The 20406-nt window shown below is 36.7% G+C and overlaps 1 protein-coding gene and 1 long non-coding RNA gene across 2 annotated transcripts; both read right to left on the bottom strand.

The window, feature by feature from the left end:
• Nucleotides 1-9377: 9377 nt before the first annotated feature.
• On the bottom strand, nt 9378-11090 carry LOC116177897 (protein bowel-like). Its single transcript, XM_031497063.1, has 3 exons — nt 10553-11090; nt 10027-10492; nt 9378-9970 (listed from the first exon to the last, which is right to left on the bottom strand). The coding sequence occupies exons 1-3, from the start codon at nt 10605-10607 to the stop codon at nt 9556-9558; spliced, it is 936 nt and encodes a 311-aa protein (XP_031352923.1). The 5' UTR covers nt 10608-11090; the 3' UTR covers nt 9378-9555.
• Nucleotides 11091-19877: 8787 nt separating this feature from the next.
• LOC116177899 lies at nt 19878-20188 on the bottom strand. Its single transcript, XR_004146778.1, has 2 exons — nt 20046-20188; nt 19878-19990 (listed from the first exon to the last, which is right to left on the bottom strand). It is a non-coding gene; the product is annotated as an uncharacterized LOC116177899 (long non-coding RNA).
• Between the last annotated feature and the right edge of the window lie 218 nt (nt 20189-20406).

The raw sequence follows: 20406 nt of genomic DNA, 5'->3' as shown, positions 1-20406 counted from the left end.
CGAAAATCTGTCAACGACGCGCTCATCGGCAAAGGTTTATAAAAGTCTGGGAAAAATCTAAGAATGATTTTAATCTCGGGAATAACCCACCCACATAAACAGTTAAATTATCGGGTACGTGCGAGGGCGCCGCAAGGTTTGCCTTCTCGAACCCCTATAAGGAACGCCTCTGGAGACATACATAAGTATAGAGTACCAGAGCCGACGGAATTTCTAACACGACTTTCTGTTACGCCGAAATGCGCAGTTTTATTTTTTTTATTATTAAAGTATAATACTCATGATATTATTAGCAGTAGGTATAATGCTCGAAAGAATTGATACGTGTATTATAAGTAAAAACCAGTCCAGGTGTAGGATGATCGATTAATAAGGGAGGCGATTTCAGGAAATGCTTACCCATGCAGATGAGAGACCTTGAGAGACAATATCCCGAAGCTGTAGAAGAAACAGGTGGCGAGGTCTTGGTTGGTAACAAAGAGGCGCTTTTTTGTTGGTTTTTTATGGCAATATGATTGCTAATCGCCCCATTTCGCAAATTAATTTATTTAAAAAGCCGTGGGACCGCAACATCCGGCTCCTTCTTACTTATACGATACCTACCATTTACTTAGAAGAGACGAGGGTCTTAATCGACTACTAAAATTGTGCACACGTAATTATACCCTTTTAGTGCATTTCCACAAAAATAAAAAGAAAACTCTATTGTGGTCATTTTGCCCCTACGACTGTGACACTACCCAATCTTTATTTTACGAGCAATTTACTTTTTTCGCTGTTTGGTTGATATATATGGTGTCAAGGCTTGCATCAAGAAAGGAATTTCCTCTGTACCACTTACGAAAAAAGTGTACGAAAAAAGTCACTCTTCAGTATACCCACAGTAGAGTAAGAAAACAGTTCAAGCTGTTTCAGAAGAAAGACTAAGCACAAAAGGTGTACCAAGCACTTCAGCCTACCTAGACCTTTTTTCCCTCCTTGGGTTGAGCTATATCATGCTTACGCAGTTTGACCCTTGGATCTATTGTGCGTGCCCCAATGTCTTACTCCGAGAGACACACTCTGAAAAATCTTAGGATCATCTGGGCTGCAACTCCCTGATTTACTGAGGTGCTATTACAGCTTCGTCCAGATCTTGTAATCTCTATTCGGAGCCTCACACCAGCAGATTTCTCCTCGAAGCAGCAGCTACTCCGATTTTGTTGCGTTGATATCTCAAGCGGCAGTGACCAGACCTTACATCACTTCTGCGCCGAGCGCTAGCAACGAGCCTGGAAGCTGATCAGTTTCTTGGATTGTCTTAGTCCAGGGGCAGATTACCATAGACGTTTCCACATTTTATGAGCTGACTTTTTATCACCCCTTCAGCTAGACTTGCTGGTACTCCAATTTCGTGATGTTTGGTGCCAGCCGGCTATCCCCCATGTCTTGGTAGTGGTACCTACACTAACGTAACAGGATTATGTCTGGCTACTTTTTTCAATTTTGTGTAGCATTCGATGAGCAGCTTGGAAGTCAGGAAGAGGGCTGCTACAGCCTTGAGAACTGCCTAAATGTCCGAGTAGATGTAAATGCGCGCATCCAGCAGCCCTTTGGCCACAATGACCTCTGCACACCTGATTATAGCTATTAGGAGTGGTTGCTAAGCCCATTGAGAGAGTATAACTAGGCCCTCTTATTTTTATTTCCACCCTATCCTTCTACTTGGAACCATCTGTGTACCACCATAAAGCTGCTTTCTCAAATTCTGGACTGTGCTTACAGACTTCCTTGTCCCAGAGGGCTTGTCGTGGCGGTATTTGGGGGCCACACAGGCTGAAATCCTGTATATGTACTCAGGAATGTTTAATTGTTGTACAATTCAGTATTTTGCAGCTTTGTATATTCCAGAGCAATCTGATCCCTTTCCTCGCTGCTTCCTTCTTCCACACTAAGTGAGGGAGGGAGGAGACTCAACATAACCTCCATGGCAGCTATAAGCTTTGGGTTTTTTAGTTTGTTGAGTCAGGGTTACCCTTGGTTTGGATCACCATACCACCGCACGGTAGATCAAGATAGGCCTAATTACAGTGGTGTATAGCCAGAAGGAGCGGCGGGAATTTAGTACCCATTTTCTCTCCGAAGGGCTTCGGCAGCTCCTTTAGGCCGTGATGACTTTATTGATCGCCATCGTGATGTGAGGCTCTTAGAGTCCAGCATGACTCCTAAGTATTTGCATTCTGGAGTGCACCTATACTCCATCTCCTGCATGGGCAATCGTAGCTCCCAAAGACTAAGCCTTTTTCTCTGTTTGTATGTTGTCTGGGTGCACTGTAAGCCCCCCAAGTGAGGCACCATTCCTGCACTGTAGCGTCCCTGTTGAACCTCAAATACGCAAATGTACAGAGTCAACTTTCATATTTATAAAGATATCCTTTGTGCCCTGCTTGTGTCCATTCGGAAAGTCCCTTGGTCATGGGAAATGCGATACTCGCCTCAGTGCGAAAATCTTATTTTATTATACCTGAATCACAATCTCGGTTTTAAACACTTAAATGCGTGCGAAAAAAGGCCTTTAAAACACACGTGGTTTAAAGTTGCTAGGTAATGATGCTTCAAGTATGACTTTTGAAACTGTCATCTGGGTGAAATAAAAAATCCTCTTAGGTCGCTTTCTGTAAATGCAGAACATTTCTTTGGCTTGTACCGAGGTTTTGTACCTATACCCTTTGGTTGAAGCTTTCACAAACGCGCGTAATATAGGATATTCTTCCAAATCTGTTCCACTTTTTAATCGCAGCATTGTTTGAAGTTTTGAATGAATGCGCCAAAAGATAGAAGATCTAAATACCTTTGACATTTCCTTCAGATAAATATGCCAGCATTATCGATGCATTCGTAAGTAACTTCCTATTCATCCATGGAAACAACCTTTCATATTCTTTATAATAGGCTTCACTGGATTTGGATTTTACACCTACCAACGTTTGTTTAGATTTTACAACAAGCGATTTAATGGACGGTGTATTATCGTTTTCAACGGAAATCGTTTTATTCACAAAGACGATGATTTTTATAAGCAAACGTCAAGTGACATTTCCATGGCAATCGTGAAATTACGAAAAATAGGAAATACAATGAAATCATATTGACGTTATACTCGAATACATGTCTAATTAAGTGGGCTGGGTGACTTCATTAGACATGTATTCGAGTATAACGTCAATATGATTTCATTGTATTTCCTATTTTTAAATTACACTGCAGGTATAATAGAAAATACTATAAGATACACGTGTACAATTGATCTTTAAAGCACTTGCGACGTTAAAGGCACTCCGCTTCGCGTCGTCCCATTAAACTCGTTGCGCGTGCTTTAAAGACTTGATTATACACTTGTATCTTAGTCAGGGCTGCAGTCGTAAAATTAGCAGAGGGTATACTGTGCACGCATCGAAATATGATGAGGTTTACTGTATAAAAACGGCTGTATAATTTATCGTGCGGTATGTGCTGCAATTGCATTTTGGGGTGCCACAAAAATGAGATTTTTTTGGACTTTGTTATTCTAAGAAGGCCGTATACCGCCGTGTACCCTCGACTGAAGCCCTGATCTTAGTATACTATTCTTGTTGATTTTGGTATATTTTGTTTTTGGTAGTCAAATACTAAAATCTGTATCCACTTGGTTATACGTATTTTAATATAAGGTGCAAATTTTGTCTGGAACATTGAGTATACATACAACAATTTTTCCAACTATTTTTAAGGTATCCACAATTACAAAAAGTTTGCTACCTCGCTAACTATGTAGATGTAGGTACTTTAAATTTGTACTCAGTGTCGTACTTCTGCACTTTCAAGGGGGGCATATTTTTGTAACGGCAACAACTAGCCTTCATTACCTATTATTATAGAGCACCTACAGTTTTCTGGATATAGCAGCATACAAAACTTATATTACATAATCAAATTAAGGAAAATAGTTATGTATGCTAATTAATTTTAGGTATAATTTTACTAGTTTGGGTTCAAAGCGATTTATTATATCAAGAATTATTAAAAATTTGCAAAAAATCTACAGACTTAAAAACAGTGGCGTGCGTCTGTAGTTAATTCGGCCGCTAAAGAAGAACAAACTATATGATATTATTACAATAATATCACGCAATCTAATGAAATTTTAAAATTAATCATAAAACGACTATTTTCCTTAATTTTTCTATTAAATTTTGGTATGTAATATAATAAATTTGTTACATTTTTATATGTAAAAAGGTGTGCGTGCACTTTAAGAATGTGTAATGAAGAATAGTGGTTTCTGTATCAAAAAATATGTATGCCCCCTTTGACTCTGCAGACGTACGCCACTGACCACAGTTTTAAAGTACGTAGATTGATAGCAAAAATTTCTTTAAAAAAATCGTTTTGAAGATATACAGCGTTCCAGACAAAATTTCAACGCTGTATACTGTATAGGTAGATAATGGTAGGTGAACATTTGTTGACATTATCTACATTTGTAAACCGTCTACGGGCCCCTGTTTAATATAACATCCACTCAGAGGTGGACTAGCCGGATAATGACTAATGAACCCTAGGCTCTGATAATTTGCCCCCTCCCCCCCTTGCCATCGTAGTACAATTCCTTAACAGAAAAAGATTACCCTCATCATTTTTTTGACTATATAATTAGTGTAAAATATATTGTTATGTATACAGTGTGTCCAAGATAAGAACAAACAGCATGGGGAATCGGGAAATACATAAATAAATAAATAAATTGTGTCATGTGTGTCGACGGGCGTAAAGGCGAAAATTACAACTGCACAGAAATAAAAGAGAAAAAAGTTATGAAAGGCGTCGATCTAACCTATATTTTTTTGGTTCGTATTTCATTTGACTTCACTTCAAAAATTTCCTCAAATCGTACTTTGACCATGTAAAACGGGCTTTAAAAATTTAGAAGTTCCAATCACTTCTGAAAATATTCGAAAAGAAACCGAAAATAACCATATTCGATTTTTTCGGTTTTTTCGGTTATACGGCACAATATGATTCTTTGTTATGTCATTTACTAACATGAACCATCAATCAATTATTTTGACATTTCGTTAACGCCTACTACACCAAAATGTTAAAAATTATTTATTATTTAATTCAGAAAAATCGTTTGTAAATTTTTCATATGAGGAAGTGTATTCAAACAGTGCTTTTGGCAAATTTATTTGTAAAAAGGTAGCTTTTAATCTCATTTTGGGCCGCTGCTGGCTTGTAGAAAGACGAGGAGTAGGTGTACATGTACATACCGGAGCATTGTAATTGAACACTTTAGAGACGGAGCTAAATGATGTGGGGTCGTCGACATCAGAGCGCCATCCCCGAGCGTGTTATACTAACGTGTTGATTTTTCAGTTTTTCCTTATCTTCTTCTACAGTTTTGGCCCGATTGATTTCAAATTGGTGTCGTCGGGAAAATCTTGTAAACTCCTGCATGACGGAATTTTATTTCTTTTTCGGGTTGGGGGTGAACGAGACGTCGGAGACGTGTACTAATAAAGGGAATGTGGTTGTCCCCGATAAGATCTTACTGATGCTGTAGTGTAAACTTCAAACCCGAATTGCGGGTGAACGGGCCGTCGAAAGAGGGTACCGACTAAGGGAATGTGCTTGACGGTGGAGTCAAAACGCGAATTGCGGGTGAACGGGAGTTGCAATGGAATACTGAACTGCCACTTAAAAATTCACTTAAGTCCCTTCGATCTCACACGAGGGCTTTGATAGGTTTTTCGAATGCCTTCGGAACTGATCGGAATGTCCAGATTTTCAAAGCGTCTATGTCCTAAACTACGCATCCTTTTTTTAAATTTAGCCGAGTGTGTATATCTCTTATAGTTTCCGATTACCCCATACTGGGGGGGGGGGGGGGGGGGGGGAGGCACGCTTTTCAATTTCTTCCAGTTTTCATCAAGTAATTCAAACTTGCTAACCTATCCCAAGTTGTTCTAAGCATATACGCTGCTTCTGAGCTTGCTCCTTATTTTTTCCTCAGGTTAAATTTGCAGGTTCGTAAATTACATTTAGTTTCCTTAGTCTAAGGATTTCCTATGTGGTCTCCAATTTCTTCTTATGTTCTCTTCAAGATCAAGTTTCATTGAGGTTTCCCTCGAGCATTTCTCAAGTTTCTGATTTTGCTTCATCTTCCCCTAAGTATCTGAACATCTCAAAGGGTGCTTTCATGTTTTCAAATTTTGTTTTGGTCAGGACGCCCGTTTCGTCTCCGATTAAGCATCATCAACTTTGTTTTTTTTATGAAAATAATTTTTACTTTTTGTGTCATTTGATAGAGAATTTTTTTCTGATTTCAAAAATGTAAACATGACAATTTTTTTAATATTGTTAAGAGCCTAGAAAACATTGTCTTGGATATTGTATCTACGTATACGTAGTTTCTTACATTTTTACGAATTAATAGCGCTATTTAGTGATGTTTACATTTTTGAAATCAGAAAAAAATGCGCTATCGAATGACACAGAAAGTAAAAATTACTTCCACAAGAAAAAACAAAGTTGATGATGGTTGACCGGAGATGAAACGTCAAACTTAAAATTTAAAAGTGGTACCTTGTAGAGGGAAAAAAGACCATAATAATGTGTCATTTATTTCCAAATATCATTTGAAATAACTTCAGTAAAAAATAAAAACGATTTTGCAAAATTTCGTTTTTTTTCCGGATATTTCCGAAAGTAGTCGGAATTTTTCAGTTTAAAAACTGCATTTTGTTAAGTATCAAAATACGCAACTTTGACAAACTTAACGTATCTCTTATAGTTCCCAAGATCCCCATGGTGGCCCTCGAATTTGAATCAGTCTGTGTAATAGTCAACGCTACCTAACTATAACAGATACCTACTTCCATTTTTAAGATGTAAACGTCAAGATTCAGACTTACTATTCTAAACTAATTTTACTAACTGATTCAAATTTCCCTGCAGAATCTACAAATTAAGACTTGTGCAATTCCAGAATCAAAGTTTATAATTCAAAGTTCAAACCGGGTTTATAGCATCAATATCGAAGTACCTATATACAGTGCTATTTATTAAGAAGTAAACATAGGGATTTACGTATACCTATTGTTTTACTCTATGTCTACTTTTAAATGACAAAATATCTTCTGAAAGGCGCCTATTTATATGCAACCAAAATAACTTCTTAAAACAAATAAAGATCTGGCCTTGATATTAATTAATTGGAATATTATTGCTTTGGATTCCGTATTTTTATTTTCGTTCGTGTGCGATGTATTCACTCTGAAAAAAAAAGTTGATATTGTCATTTAGTGTAGTCCACGTAACAATATAAGGAGCGTAAGAGATTTATTTTCTGTGAAGTATGTTCAAACAATATTCAAATTGATTAATATGACAACCAGATCTTTATTTGTTTTAAGAAGTTACTTTGGATGCATAAAATTAGGCGCCTTTCAGAAGAGATTTTGTCATTTAAAAGTAGACAAACAATACACGTCAGTCTACTTCTAAATGAATAGCATCACTACACCTATAGGTATGATTTCAGACTTTTAATTCAACAATTTAAAAAAATTCATTTAAAAATTCGGACCTTTCGATCAGTTCGGAAAACATTCGAAAAAATGATCAAATCCCTCGTGTGAGATCGAAGGGACTTCAGAGCATTTTTGAGTGACAGATCAGTATTCCATTCTTGCTTCTTGTGCGAATCACTAGTACCTACATGCTATATTGAGTAACATTTTTTACTACGGATACAATGACGTATGGCACAATATAGGTAATTCTTTATTAGGTAGAGGTACCTACGTCATTTGTAAGGGAATCATCAATGTATTATTCTGACATTTTGTCAACGCCTGCTAGACCAAAATAAAATGTGAAAAATTTACTAACAAGCCTTTTTTCTGACGTAAATAATAAACAATTTTTAACATTTTGGTGTAGTAGGCGTTGACAAAATATCAAAATAATTTATTGATGGTTCCTGTTAGTAAATGACATAATAGAGAATCATATTTTGCCGTAAATCGTTGTATTCGTCACTTAGTTTAGTGCACATAACAGTATAAGGAGATTTATTTTCTGTGAAGTAGGTATATGTTCAAACAATATTCAAATTGACAGCCAGATATCTATTTGTTTTAAGAAGCTACTTTGGATGCATAAAATTAGGCGCCCTCCAGAAACGATTTTGTCATTTAAAAGTAGACATAGGGAAAAACAATACACGTAAATCCCTAAATCTGCTTCTAAATAAATATAGCACTGATTTCAGACTCTTAATTCGACAATTAAGAAAATTCATAATTAGAAAAATATCTTCAAGGCTTTGGATTTTCTACACACATGAAAACCAAATTAAAATTCTTATTCTAGATTTCAGATTAGGTAGGTAGGTACCTATCGGCTATACTTAGGTACCTACCTACTTAATTAGGTAAGTCTATAGTAGGTATTCGCGATAGGAACAATCTCTAGGGTAGCTAAGTGAATGTAAGTATAAATATCTTCTTAACATCTTCCTCAAGACACTTTGGACTTTTAGGTTTAACCTACTTTGGCCTTGTTTATGAAGAATCCCCCAATGCATCTACTGCATGCTGCGTGCAATATGAATCGATCATCGATTATACTGACCGAAGCACCACAGCTTCTTTCTTGGAAGAAATTTTGCAATTAGCCACATCAATTATCAAATCCTCTACTTTAATCAAAAACCCTTATAATGTACCTATATACCATTCTCGTTTTCATCTCTATAATTATACATCGGGGCAAATACTTTTGAAACAAAAACAGTTCGGGCCAATTTCTAGAATTACCCACAAATTTGAGCATTTTCTATCTATCACAATTGACAGGCACAAATCAAGCGCGCATCCCCATAGAAAATAATTGCTCTCGCCGCTCGCACAATTAGACGAAAACATTTTAACAATAGGTCGATTAAACAATTAAATGCAATTTAAACGAAAATAACGCACGCGATTTTCAGCTGTCAAATAGATTGATGGATTCTTTTTCTTATACTCTTGATATACCTGTAGGTATAGATACGCTCGGGTAAATCACGCGGGGTAATAAGCGAAATTAAATGTAATAAGGTGGTAGTTTGAGGTTTCTACCTATATAATGATTGACAGCTTCTGCCTTTCCACGATTATTTATAGCGCTTTTTTTAATGAATTATTGACCTACCGACAGGTGGATTAATGTTTAACCTTGCGGTTTTAAACGTGTGCGCGCCCTTGAAAATGCAGTTTTCTTTTTATCTTTCAGCCTAAGGCCGCTGGTGGCGGTAGTTGTCGGAAGAGAAAACGCGCTCGTAAAATAAAACTTTAATCCTACAATTATAAAAAAAACAACTTAATTACATTGTGTTTGTACATATTTACAAAAAAAAAAATTAAATAGAGGAGATCGAAAATGGTAACGCAATTGAGATTCAGTCTTTAACTGAGGTAATCTGATCTACTGGAATCTTTGGTTAACAGAAATATAAATTCTAACAGTGGCTGCAGATATGTGCGAGGCAAACTATCGCTTCATGATGTCTTCGATGCTGAAACCGAGGGGTTTTCGCGTGCTGCCGTCCTTGTCGGTGGTGTTTGGTAATCGCTGTACTGAGGAGTATCGCTTGGTGCTCAGGTCGAGGCATGAGTTTGTGTCGACTGATGGATTACTGGTGGTGGAGTGTTGGATTTCGTGCGCCCTCAGTTCGGCGTACGAAGTGAAAAATTGTGAACACATCGAGCATTCCAACGGTCTCTCTGTGTGCGTCAGAAGGTGGGTTTTGAGGTTTGAGCGTTGGTTGAACGAGCGGTTGCAGACGGGACACTTGTGAGGCGATTCCTCCAGGTGGAGGATCTTGTGAACTGCCAGCGTGCGACTTTGACAGAAACCCTTTCCGCATTCTCCGCACTTGAACGGCTTTTCCTTGCTGTGGATGTACCTAAACGAAACGAGATTGTATAGCAACTTACTATACACTAAGTTTTTGAGTCTTACCTGTGGTCTCTTAGGTGGTCTTGCCTCCTGAAGGCCTTTCCGCAGATGTCGCAAGAGTACGGGCGCTCGTCGGTGTGGGTCCGTTCGTGAATAAGTAAGTTGTAACTCTTTGTGAATTGTCGATTGCAAAACTTGCAAATGAATTGCTTTTTGGGACGTGACGATCCAGGGCCCATCTTCATAGGCATTGGGGCTCTGCCCGGTGCGCGGAGATCCACTTGACTTCTCGCGTGGTAAAGTGCGGCGTTTCGCAACCATTGATTCACCAAAACGGCATTATAGGACGGATACGGCACGGGTGGTGGTTGACTTTGGTATTGGTATCTCTGTGGCTCTTGAAACCAAGGCTCGCAAGGGTAACGTGGAGGAGGCGACGTCGAGTACGTCGGCGTGTGCGGCGGCGTTAAAAGCGGGGACGTATGCGTGGCCTCGATTTTAATTTCCTGATAAGGAGGTGGTGGATATCCTAAAGTAAATCGTAGCGCGTTACTATAAGGCGATACAATGCAAAGTAATCAGCACTTACCTTGATGACCTTTAACTATCGCATCTGAATTAATGTAGTCACTTGCAGCAGACATTTTAAACACTCACTGAATAACTACACCGTGTAACCTTTGGGTATCGACTGAGAAATCGAATGTGGTGGTAACAACGCTACCACTACCAAGCCGTTTACAGCAAGGAGTAGGGAAGATAATATCATAAAGTAGCAGGAAAGCACGCCTTTACCATTACAGGACTATACACGATTGGAGACCGGAACGCGTGCGCCCTCGTCACTATATCCTTCAGGATCCTACCTCATTAAAGCTACCGTCCTCTTTGCGCTTAAAAATCTGGGTGGTTTTCACAATAACATCAACAAACGCGAGATTTGCATAATTTCGGAAAAAAGGCCGTAGGCGGGCCAGCTGCATTTAACCCTCGTCAAAAATTGTGGACAATTCGTATTGTTTCAAGTAGGTAGTCAAAGATAAATTATGAGTCCTACTCGAAAAATCGGTGCAGCTTGCGCGCCCGTTTTGAATAATTCATTAATTGCCATAACACCTGTCAACACAAAACACTGACTTTATTTTAATAAACATTTTCGAATACGAACACGCGTTTACTTCTTGGGTGAAATGATAAGCCTCGCGCGCGTGCCGTTTTATCAAACCTTGTTATCGCAGCTGCACATTTTCGAAAATGCAGATTACGGCTTTTATTTCCAATCGGCAGTAATGATAGTATTCTTGTTCTTCACATTTTCTGTGCGAGATAAAACCCGAATAGGCAACATTAAATTAGTTTTATTTCAGAGATAAATTATTTGGAATTGAATTATATAAGATTAGAATCTATTTTATTATAGGTATAGGACACTCTCTTGTATTTTTTGCAATGATTAACCATATAAATAATTAAGCTGAAAAGTACGACGTTGTACCTATACTTATTATAGTGTCTGACATAATTCTAATTACCTACCTATTGGTATTTTCCGTTTTCAATTTTTAATATATCTACCTATAAATACATTGCATAGGTATATTTCTATACCCATGATATACCTAATAGAATAAGGTCCCATGCACAAGCCAGCAGAGCCATTTTAGAAAAATGAAGGACGAAATACATCAGAATTATAGGCTGATTATAGGCCCTTTTTGGACACTTGAACAAATTTTCAGGCGGCATCCTTTAAAGAAAAAAACTATGGCTCTGCTGGCTAAAGACGAAGCTAGCAGACCACTTGTGAGATTTGCTTCGAAGACGAAAAATTCAGATTACAAAATTATAGGCTATTTATAGGCTTTTTTTAGACACTACAACAAATTTTCAGGCGGTATCCTTTAAACAAAAAATTCACAGATTTCGCAATCCTTGCAACCATCGGATACATTGGAAATGATAATCGTATAACCTATAAAGTCATAAATAACCCTTCACACGGAATAATCTTGCACCACTCGCTCACAAGCTCGCTCGTGTCGCAAACGTAGACTTTCTGAATAATAAGCGGCGTAAGTACAATCACGGGAGATGTGCGAAAATTTTAAATTCGAATTAAAAAACCCCTGCGCACTGTTAAGTATAAGTACCGTATCGACAGTATCCGCGACTTTTCCTGAATCTTACCGATTGCAATCGAGTACGGTACAATCAACACTAGACGCGACACCACTGTCTTTTTTTCTGCTCGGCAAACCTGGTAAATTCATTTCATACCCATAGGTACAAAACATATGCATTTGCAATGCTAAAAACTATGATTTTGCTGGCTAAAGAAGAAGCTAGCTGATCACATGTGCGATACGCTATGCGCATGCGCAAAATTTTTGCCTTGTAATTAATATCGATCCATTAACAGTGACTGTATAAAGACAGTGTGATCATATGCTCTATATCCGCAATGTTTTCCCATATTCTTCATTGAGCTGATCGGTTTAATTGAATTGGTAGATTTTGGCACTTTTCTATGGTTACAATATTATTGCCACAACTGTTTGTAACTTGATCACCTTGGATTCCAAGTTAATTTCCGCCAACCCGATTTATTTGGTTAAAATATGGCGGATATCCAACCTACCAATAAAAAAACAACACCAAAGTATGACCAAACTGCCTCTATACAGTAGGTATACAGTCACTGTAGATCCATTATAAGTCACTAAATATAGCAAGTACCGCAATCCATTGGGCCCGTGAGTTAGAGAGAGAACGCATGTTTTTTGCCCAAAAATTGAGGAAGATACCAGATTCTAGTAACTTTAATGTTAGGGATTGTTCCACCTGTTTGGACACATCTGTCAAGTAGGTATTTGAAATTTGAATTTTCTTTTACTAATAAATCAAATATATAGCAAGTTGTTTTGTTTCAGATTTTAAAAGTGTCTTAGTTGTCTATGTAGCTTCTCTTATATTATAGGAGAAGAAAAGTTGAAACGATATTCCTGAATTGGAAAGAAGTACAAAAAAAATTAAAATTATTCGTCTCATTATATTATTAACGAACCTCGAGATCGTTTATAATTTTGTATTGCTGCCTGTCTGTGCGTCTGTCTGTCTGTCAGTGTGTAGAAACGTCCGATCGCTTTAAAAATTGATATACACATGTTCTTCAGGATATAACAAAGTTCGCAATTGTTTTTCGGCTACGTAGACCAACGGGTCAAAAAGTTACAGACCAAAAACTGCGCAAACCTCCAAATAGGGTTTCTAACTCTTGTTACAAAGAACATATGAATGTCCGGTTTTCTGTGTTAGTAAATATTCCTTAAACTTCAGGCAACTATGCAGATGCAAACAAATACTGCCCATGCGCATAACCACTTTTGTATTTGCGCAATCCTAATTTTTTATTTGTTAATATAGTTAAATGAAATTCTGTATCTAGGCGCCTCGAATAAAAGTGAAACTAATGTCATTTCAAACAATTTGTGTTACAAGCTATGCTGGTCAGGTGGGACAGAATCAACCCCTTAGGGTGTATTGTAAAAATGATGTATGTGTGAAGATCTCGAGGATCGTTTGGTATTCAGTTGTATCGGATTTTTGAAATATAAGTTTAAATAAATATATTAATTGGGCGAAAGCCCGTTGAGGGCCCAGAACAAGAGAAGGACAATAAATAGACAATAAATAAATAATTTTTATTTATCCACTACATCTCCGAGAGGGGCAAAATCAAACTGATCTGGATGATAGTTTTTCTTGTTTAAAGGATGCCGCCTGAAAATTTGTTGTAGTGTCTAAAAAAAGCCTATATAAATAGCCTATAATTTTGTGATCTGAATTTTTCGTCTTCGAAGTAAATCTCACAAATGGTCAGCTAGCTTCGTCTTTAGCCAGCAGAGCCATAGTTTTTTTCTTTAAAGGATGCCGCCTGAAAATTTGTTCAAGTGTCGAAAAAGGGCCTATAATCAGCCTATAATTCTGATGTATTTCGTCCTTCATTTTTCTAAAATGGCTCTGCTGGCTTGTGGGACCTAATAGAATAGCTAGGTATATGGTGTTGTACAATGGCACCTACTTTTAAAAAGGCATATAGTTATATAGGTATAGTAGGTAGGTATACTTAATCGTGGCTTACCTAATAGGTAAGTAATTGCAAATTTTGATGGATCCATTTAAATTTAGGTGGGTATCTGTGACTTTTTTAGTGTTAGATAGGCACTTATAGGTACCTATAGGTACGTACCTATATCTACTAAGACTTAAAAAATTTATTTGATAAAATCACTCAAAAAAATTTAAATCATAAACTTATTTGTTGGATTAAAGGGTAAGTAGGTACTAGGTATATAATTCGATAAAAGAGTTATAGGTAATTTATTGCTAGGTATTATAGGTAGGTACCTACCTATACTTACCTAGGCAGGTACCTACATACCTATAGGAAGTAAATATATGTACCTACCTAGGTACCTACTGTTTTTGAAGGTTATAGGTAGCTGTGCACTTGAAACATGTTTCCTTACAAATTTTTCATTTTCCAGAAACTTTGTCCGATAGGTAAGTACTACATACAGAGGTACATACCTACTCTCGCACGGTTAGCGCGTTGTGCGTAGCGCGTAGGTACACAATCCTGTTGAAAATAATATGTTTCCAACTTTTGTATTTTTTATAGGTAAGTACCTACCTATATATGCCGTACGTCGTTGTCTTCGTAATAAAGATTAATGCATTAGGTATAGGTACCTATCTATGATAATGTAGGGGAGACCGGGGCTAGTTGTCACAGGTACGCATGGGAATTTTTAGCGCATTTTTGAAAAAAATACGCTATTATATTCGTCATTGCTGGCAGGCCGGCTGTCCGCGTTTGATCTCCACAACTACAATAGCTAGAGACTTCAAATTTTCACTAAAAGCTTTCTGCTATAGTGTAGATGTGCAGGCACTAGTCTATTTTGAGTTAGATTACTTGTGAGATCGATAATTGAAGAAAATAATTTCGATATGGGTTTCGGAGGTGCTATAATTTTACCGTTAGATAGCGCTACCAGTATAAAAACTTATTATTTACTTTGTGATTTGTTTTACAAAATGAAGACGTACCGTCAATTGAAATTAAATAAAATTAATTATTTAACGCAGCCAAAATTACTCGTGAGATCGATAATTTTAAACTTCGCTAATAAAATACTGACCTGCATTACCAAAAATGCGCTTTAATCATGCATATGCTGATTTACAACTTGTTTTTTATATATCGATAGGTATCGATAGTTATCGATATATCGAATAACAATAGGCAGAGCTAAAAAAATCGATATATCGATAGATCGATAACTATCGATATATCGATACCTATCGATATGTCGATAACTATTGATACCTATCGTTATATCGATAACTATTTATATAACGATATGCCGATTACTATTGATATATCGATGTGTCGATAACTATTGGTACGATAAGATTATGTTATTGTTTTCAACGAGCGCTACTATTTTTATTAATAAAATCCATTTTCGAGTTTACTCTCGTGTAAAGTTACTATTTTTAGTTGCTCGACGTTTCGGAAACTTAACTTAATAATAATAATAATAAGGTCTTTATTAGATGACGATCTAAAGGGGGAAGTTCACCTAGGGGCAACATCGCCACCAGGTGTTCTTCCACTTAACCCATAACATAACTTCAGTTTAAATGTTTACAATTTCGATGGACGGGTGACAAAGAGAGAGCACACACACACACACAAAAAGACAATACTGTGAAAAAAAAAAGTTAATTAATAAGTAACTTGAGAATGGGACACTTTACTCGTTCAAAAGAATGTGACGTAGTGCTGATTTAAACCTGGACACTGTAACCTTTTTAATATTCGATGGAATGGCATTGTAGACAGTGGTAATGCTATATGAAAAAGATTTTTTGAATATCTCTGAACTAAGAGCAGGGATATATAGTAATGAGATCCTTTCGTCTGATATTTACATTATGAACGTCAGTTCGAAAGGTGATTTTATTATAAAGATACGGTGGTGTTTTAAAAAATATTATTTTGTGATACAAAATCGCCGCGTGAAGGAGTCGACTTTTTTCCATATCAAGCCAGGATATTGATTTTAATTTATGCGAAACGCTTTGAAATTTACGTTTGCCATAAATCAATCTTAAGCAAGAATTCTGAATTACCTGCAACCTTCTCTTATGCGAGTACGAGAGTCGAGGACCATATATACAGCACTGCAATACGTAAAGTGAGATAATACAAGTGACCTACAGAGCAAAATTTTTGATGAAATTGATAATCTAATTCCATATATGTACCGAAGACTAGCAAAATCTCGTTGAGTACATTTTTTAATATGTGTGTTGTAATTAAATTTAACGTCAATAGTCAGACCGAGATTTCGGGCTTCGTCTACCAACTCCAGTCTTTCTCCATCAATCTTTATATCCAAAAGCGCACACATTTCCTCACGGGCAACAACATTATATTGAGCGCCAAATAACATCAATTTACATTTACTTAAGTTTATATTTAATGAATGCTGAGCTGCATAAGAAATGAAATTATTTAAATCTTCATTAATTTCTTTATTAGCCTTGGCGATATCGGATTTATCAAAACTGTAATACAACTTAGTATCGTCTGCATACAAATGATATTTGCAAAATTTTAGCTTTTTAATGATGTTTGCAGTGTAAATTGAAAAGAATATGGGACCTAAAATAGAACCTTGTGGTACTCCACACTGCAGATATGCCTTATCTGAACAATTCCCATCGACTGCAACTACTTGACTTCTATCATTTAAATAATTAGATACAAGTCTAATGCAATCTTCGGCGAAGCCAATGGAATACATCATAGAAACAAAAAAATCATGATTTAAGGTATCGAACGCCTTTGAAAAATCCAACAATATTAACACTGTAAATTTGTGACTGTCCACGGCTGACAAAATATCGTCGGTTACCTTAAGTAAAGCCGTCTCACAACTATATCCCGATCTAAAGCCTGATTGCATTTCTGGAAGAATATTATGCTGGGTTAAGTATTCTTTAATCTGGTTAGATAGGACTTTTTCAAGGATTTTTATTTCCAAAGTCATGGATAGGTATGATCGGGTCGGCTCTTTGGTCACCAAGATCGCCAGCCCTTTCAATTTTCGATTTTTCCTTTTCGGTGTTCTAAAAGGGTTTATATCAGCGAACTTATGCGACAAAAGACTAGGTACTTACATGATGGTGTGGTAAATGCTTTTCGCAATTTAGATGGTAGGATAATACGGAAAGCTGTAAATTTTATCCCGAAAGATGCCGCTTATGTGTTTCTTTTCTTTGTTGTTCTATTTGTGGCCCTATAGTTTTAAGTTAAATATTATAATATTTTATTTTACTTCATTTTACCTTTATTTTGAAGGCATAGACTAAGTAATTAAGAGAACAAAAATGTTTCCCATGACAAACTCTGTTTTTACTACTTATATATACCTACTCTTAATAATACAAACAGTTGTGTATCATGTTTATTTGTCAAAGTAAGTACAATGAACCTTATATCACAGTGAACAGAAAAAAATGCACTTTTTAAAAATGTCACAGCCAACTATGGTTGCCATTTAAATGTTATAACTCGAAAATTATAAAAGTAGAATGAAAATTAATGAATGTACCTTATTAAGCGGAAAAAAAATCAACAATTTTTGTCCTTTAGGTACATATCTTTGTATTTCTAATACAACATTTAAAAGAAAAATCACTAAATCTGTTTTTCGCTCATATCTAGTAAACTGTGAATTTTTTTCAAAAAACAAAAGCATATCTTGAATAAGCTCTTAAAAACGACAATTCTTTCATCATTTAACCGAATCTCTATGTCTTACGGTTTCTGAGATCCTAATGCTTAAAATGAAAACAACTCACCCTGTATAAACGTGTTTCAGGATAAATTGAATCAAATGACAGCAACTTGTTGGTGCATTTTTTTGCATTCTTTGCCATTTTTGAGCAATGGGTAATTTTTTGCTAATTTTTACGGTATTTTTGGAGTTTTTGTGTGTTTTACTATGATTTTTTTCCATTTTTCAAGAATAGGGCTGCTTTTATTGATATTTTACGGTATTTCTCTTGGTGAACTTATAAACCTTTGTTAAATTTTTATTTTTCATGCAGTCTTAGAGTTCTAAAATACAATGCAACATTTTTCTTTTCTCGGTAGTTCCGGGTATCTTTACCTGTTCAGAAATGAAGCCTAAAACCTAAATTATAAGCTAAATGCATAGTTAACGTTTTCTTGGAACGTGCTTAAGTCATCCACAAACGAATGCCCACAAAGGGATTACATTTCTTTGGGATACGGTAAGTGAGTCATTATATACCTTACATAACCCAGTTTCTTTGACTGACCTGCAAAGGGTGGAAATGAACCACCAATGAAATTCCTGTCTTATCTTACCTAATTGCTTATTAACATACTTAATTTTGCGGTTTTATTCAGTTTCATAAATAAATTTATTTGTTATTTAAAATGTCATCTTTTTAAATTTTTATGTCATTTTTGCGAGATTTTGACACATCAAAGGTTGTCTAATTTGTTATTTCTAGCCTTTGAGAAATAAAGAACACAAAATTGCACTTATTATGATTAAAAACTTAGTTATCAATACTTTTTTTCTTAAGCACATTTGAGATATTTTGTACTTAAGAGCTTTTAAGAGCTGAGCCTTTCAGAGTTGTTCTGGGCGTATAAGAAATTTTAACAACATCCAAGGGCCTTTGAGGGTATACATTTTTAAAAGGCCCAGAGTTCAAAATTGCTTTTATTTTTCATGGTATTCTAGTTAAAGGCCTCAACGAAAGGAGCTGTTTTCTGTCAACTACCGCACTCCTCTCTGACCCCATATTAAAATCGGGTGATTGGGGAGGGGTACCTATTGGTTTTATCCTTCATGGTACTTTAAGGAAAGGTCTCAACGAAAGGAATTGATTTTTACCAACCACAGCTCTCCTCTTCGACCCATGATCGTGATCTGTTATAAATCCTCATATCTGAAGAGCGGAGTGTCTGAGAAGGGTACCCGTACCCCACAAAGGGCGATTGGGGCGTCGGGAGGAAATACATCCCTTGCTGATATCAAAATTTTTAATCTCGAAAACGGCCGGCGTGTTGAAGGAGAGTACTCACAAAGGTGAAATGAATCGTCTGGACGAGGCATATTGATTGTGGAGGACGAAACAAATATTATCTCGAAAACGAAATGTCGAAAGACTGCACTCATAAGGGCAATTGGAACGTCTGGACGAGACACATCTACTGGTGATGTCAAATATTTCAGTGTAAATATCTGCAGAACGGAGTGTCTGAATATCTACTGCCGATATAAAATGTATATACGTGTGAAAATGGAGTGTCGGAGGAAGGAATGAGGTTTTAACAATGCAAAATCCACACTGATTCGAATTTCAAAGCTGCAAATTTGAATCTTGGAGATTTTTCAAACTTCCAAGAGCAAACTTTAAAGATCAATCATATTCAGCCTTCAAATTTTAAATTAAGTAAATGAAAATCCAAGATCTCCCCATAAAATATATCCAAATTTTAAGCTGGAGACACTTTATTATTCAATAAGCCCCTACGTCCCTAACGTGAAACTTTAGGGATCAAACTTGAGGTATCACCAGCTAAACGTTTGGATCAAGACTCAAACTATACACGCTCAAATCCAGAAGCTTGTAGTTTAACAGTTAGGCCTTAAATCAAACAGCCCTTAATTAAAAGCTTCATTCGTATGGTGTCCGACTCCGAACCCAATTTTGTTGTGGGTTTGGGATGCTTTGGTGGTTCATATGAAATCAGTTTGGTCTATCAAATCGTGGCGTTGCAGTTGGCCAAGAAATCAGAACTAATTATGGCGCATTTATTAGTCAACTATTACAATTTGTTGAAAACCCAAGGCGCTGACACATCTCCGTAACAAAGTTATCTTTAATGATCAGTTTGTAAACCATTTCACTGCAAAAAAAAACGATGGATAAATCTCTGACTCGCGTATAGCAAAAGGATTTACCTAGTCGTATTCCGAAAACTGTGGTGCAAAATAGGACAGCGTTAATGAAAATCTCCAACTGCAATTGCTTACGTTGCTCGTCGTTAAGAGGAGGTGACTGACGCGAAACTCTTCCGATCATTTTTGACATATAAAAACGTCGAGACGTCTACCTACTTACTTTCTCGGCCCCAATAAAATTATACCCGCCGCACCTGATCGTGGAAGTTGCCGTCGAAATTTCTTCAACCCCTAAAACCGGGACGTGCAAGGACGGCGAAACATTAAGGTGGTAGCTTCAAGAAAGAGCCATAAAATTTAGAAACAAATCGACTTTTAAGGTGCATATCAATATTGGTGTCAGTTTTCGGTAGCGAAAAGG

This window comes from Photinus pyralis, unplaced genomic scaffold (genome assembly GCF_008802855.1).
Source record: "Photinus pyralis isolate 1611_PpyrPB1 unplaced genomic scaffold, Ppyr1.3 Ppyr1.4_LG8, whole genome shotgun sequence".
Classification (NCBI taxonomy): Eukaryota; Metazoa; Arthropoda; class Insecta; order Coleoptera; family Lampyridae; genus Photinus; species Photinus pyralis.
The sequence above is the reverse complement of the archived record's forward strand: the minus strand, read 5'-3'. Positions and strand labels throughout refer to the sequence as shown.

What these genes read in the sequence shown, in the direction of transcription:
- LOC116177897 (XM_031497063.1), bottom strand. Translation starts at nt 10,607, where the DNA reads ATGTCTGCTGCAAGTGACTACATTAATTCAGATGCGATAGTTAAAGGT. An exon ending in GATAGTTAAAGGTCATCAAG is followed by an intron (nt 10,493 to 10,552) that starts GTAAGTGCTGAT and finishes GATTTACTTTAG; the next exon opens with GATATCCACCACCTCCTTAT. An exon ending in GACCACCTAAGAGACCACAG is followed by an intron (nt 9,971 to 10,026) that starts GTAAGACTCAAA and finishes CGTTTCGTTTAG; the next exon opens with GTACATCCACAGCAAGGAAA.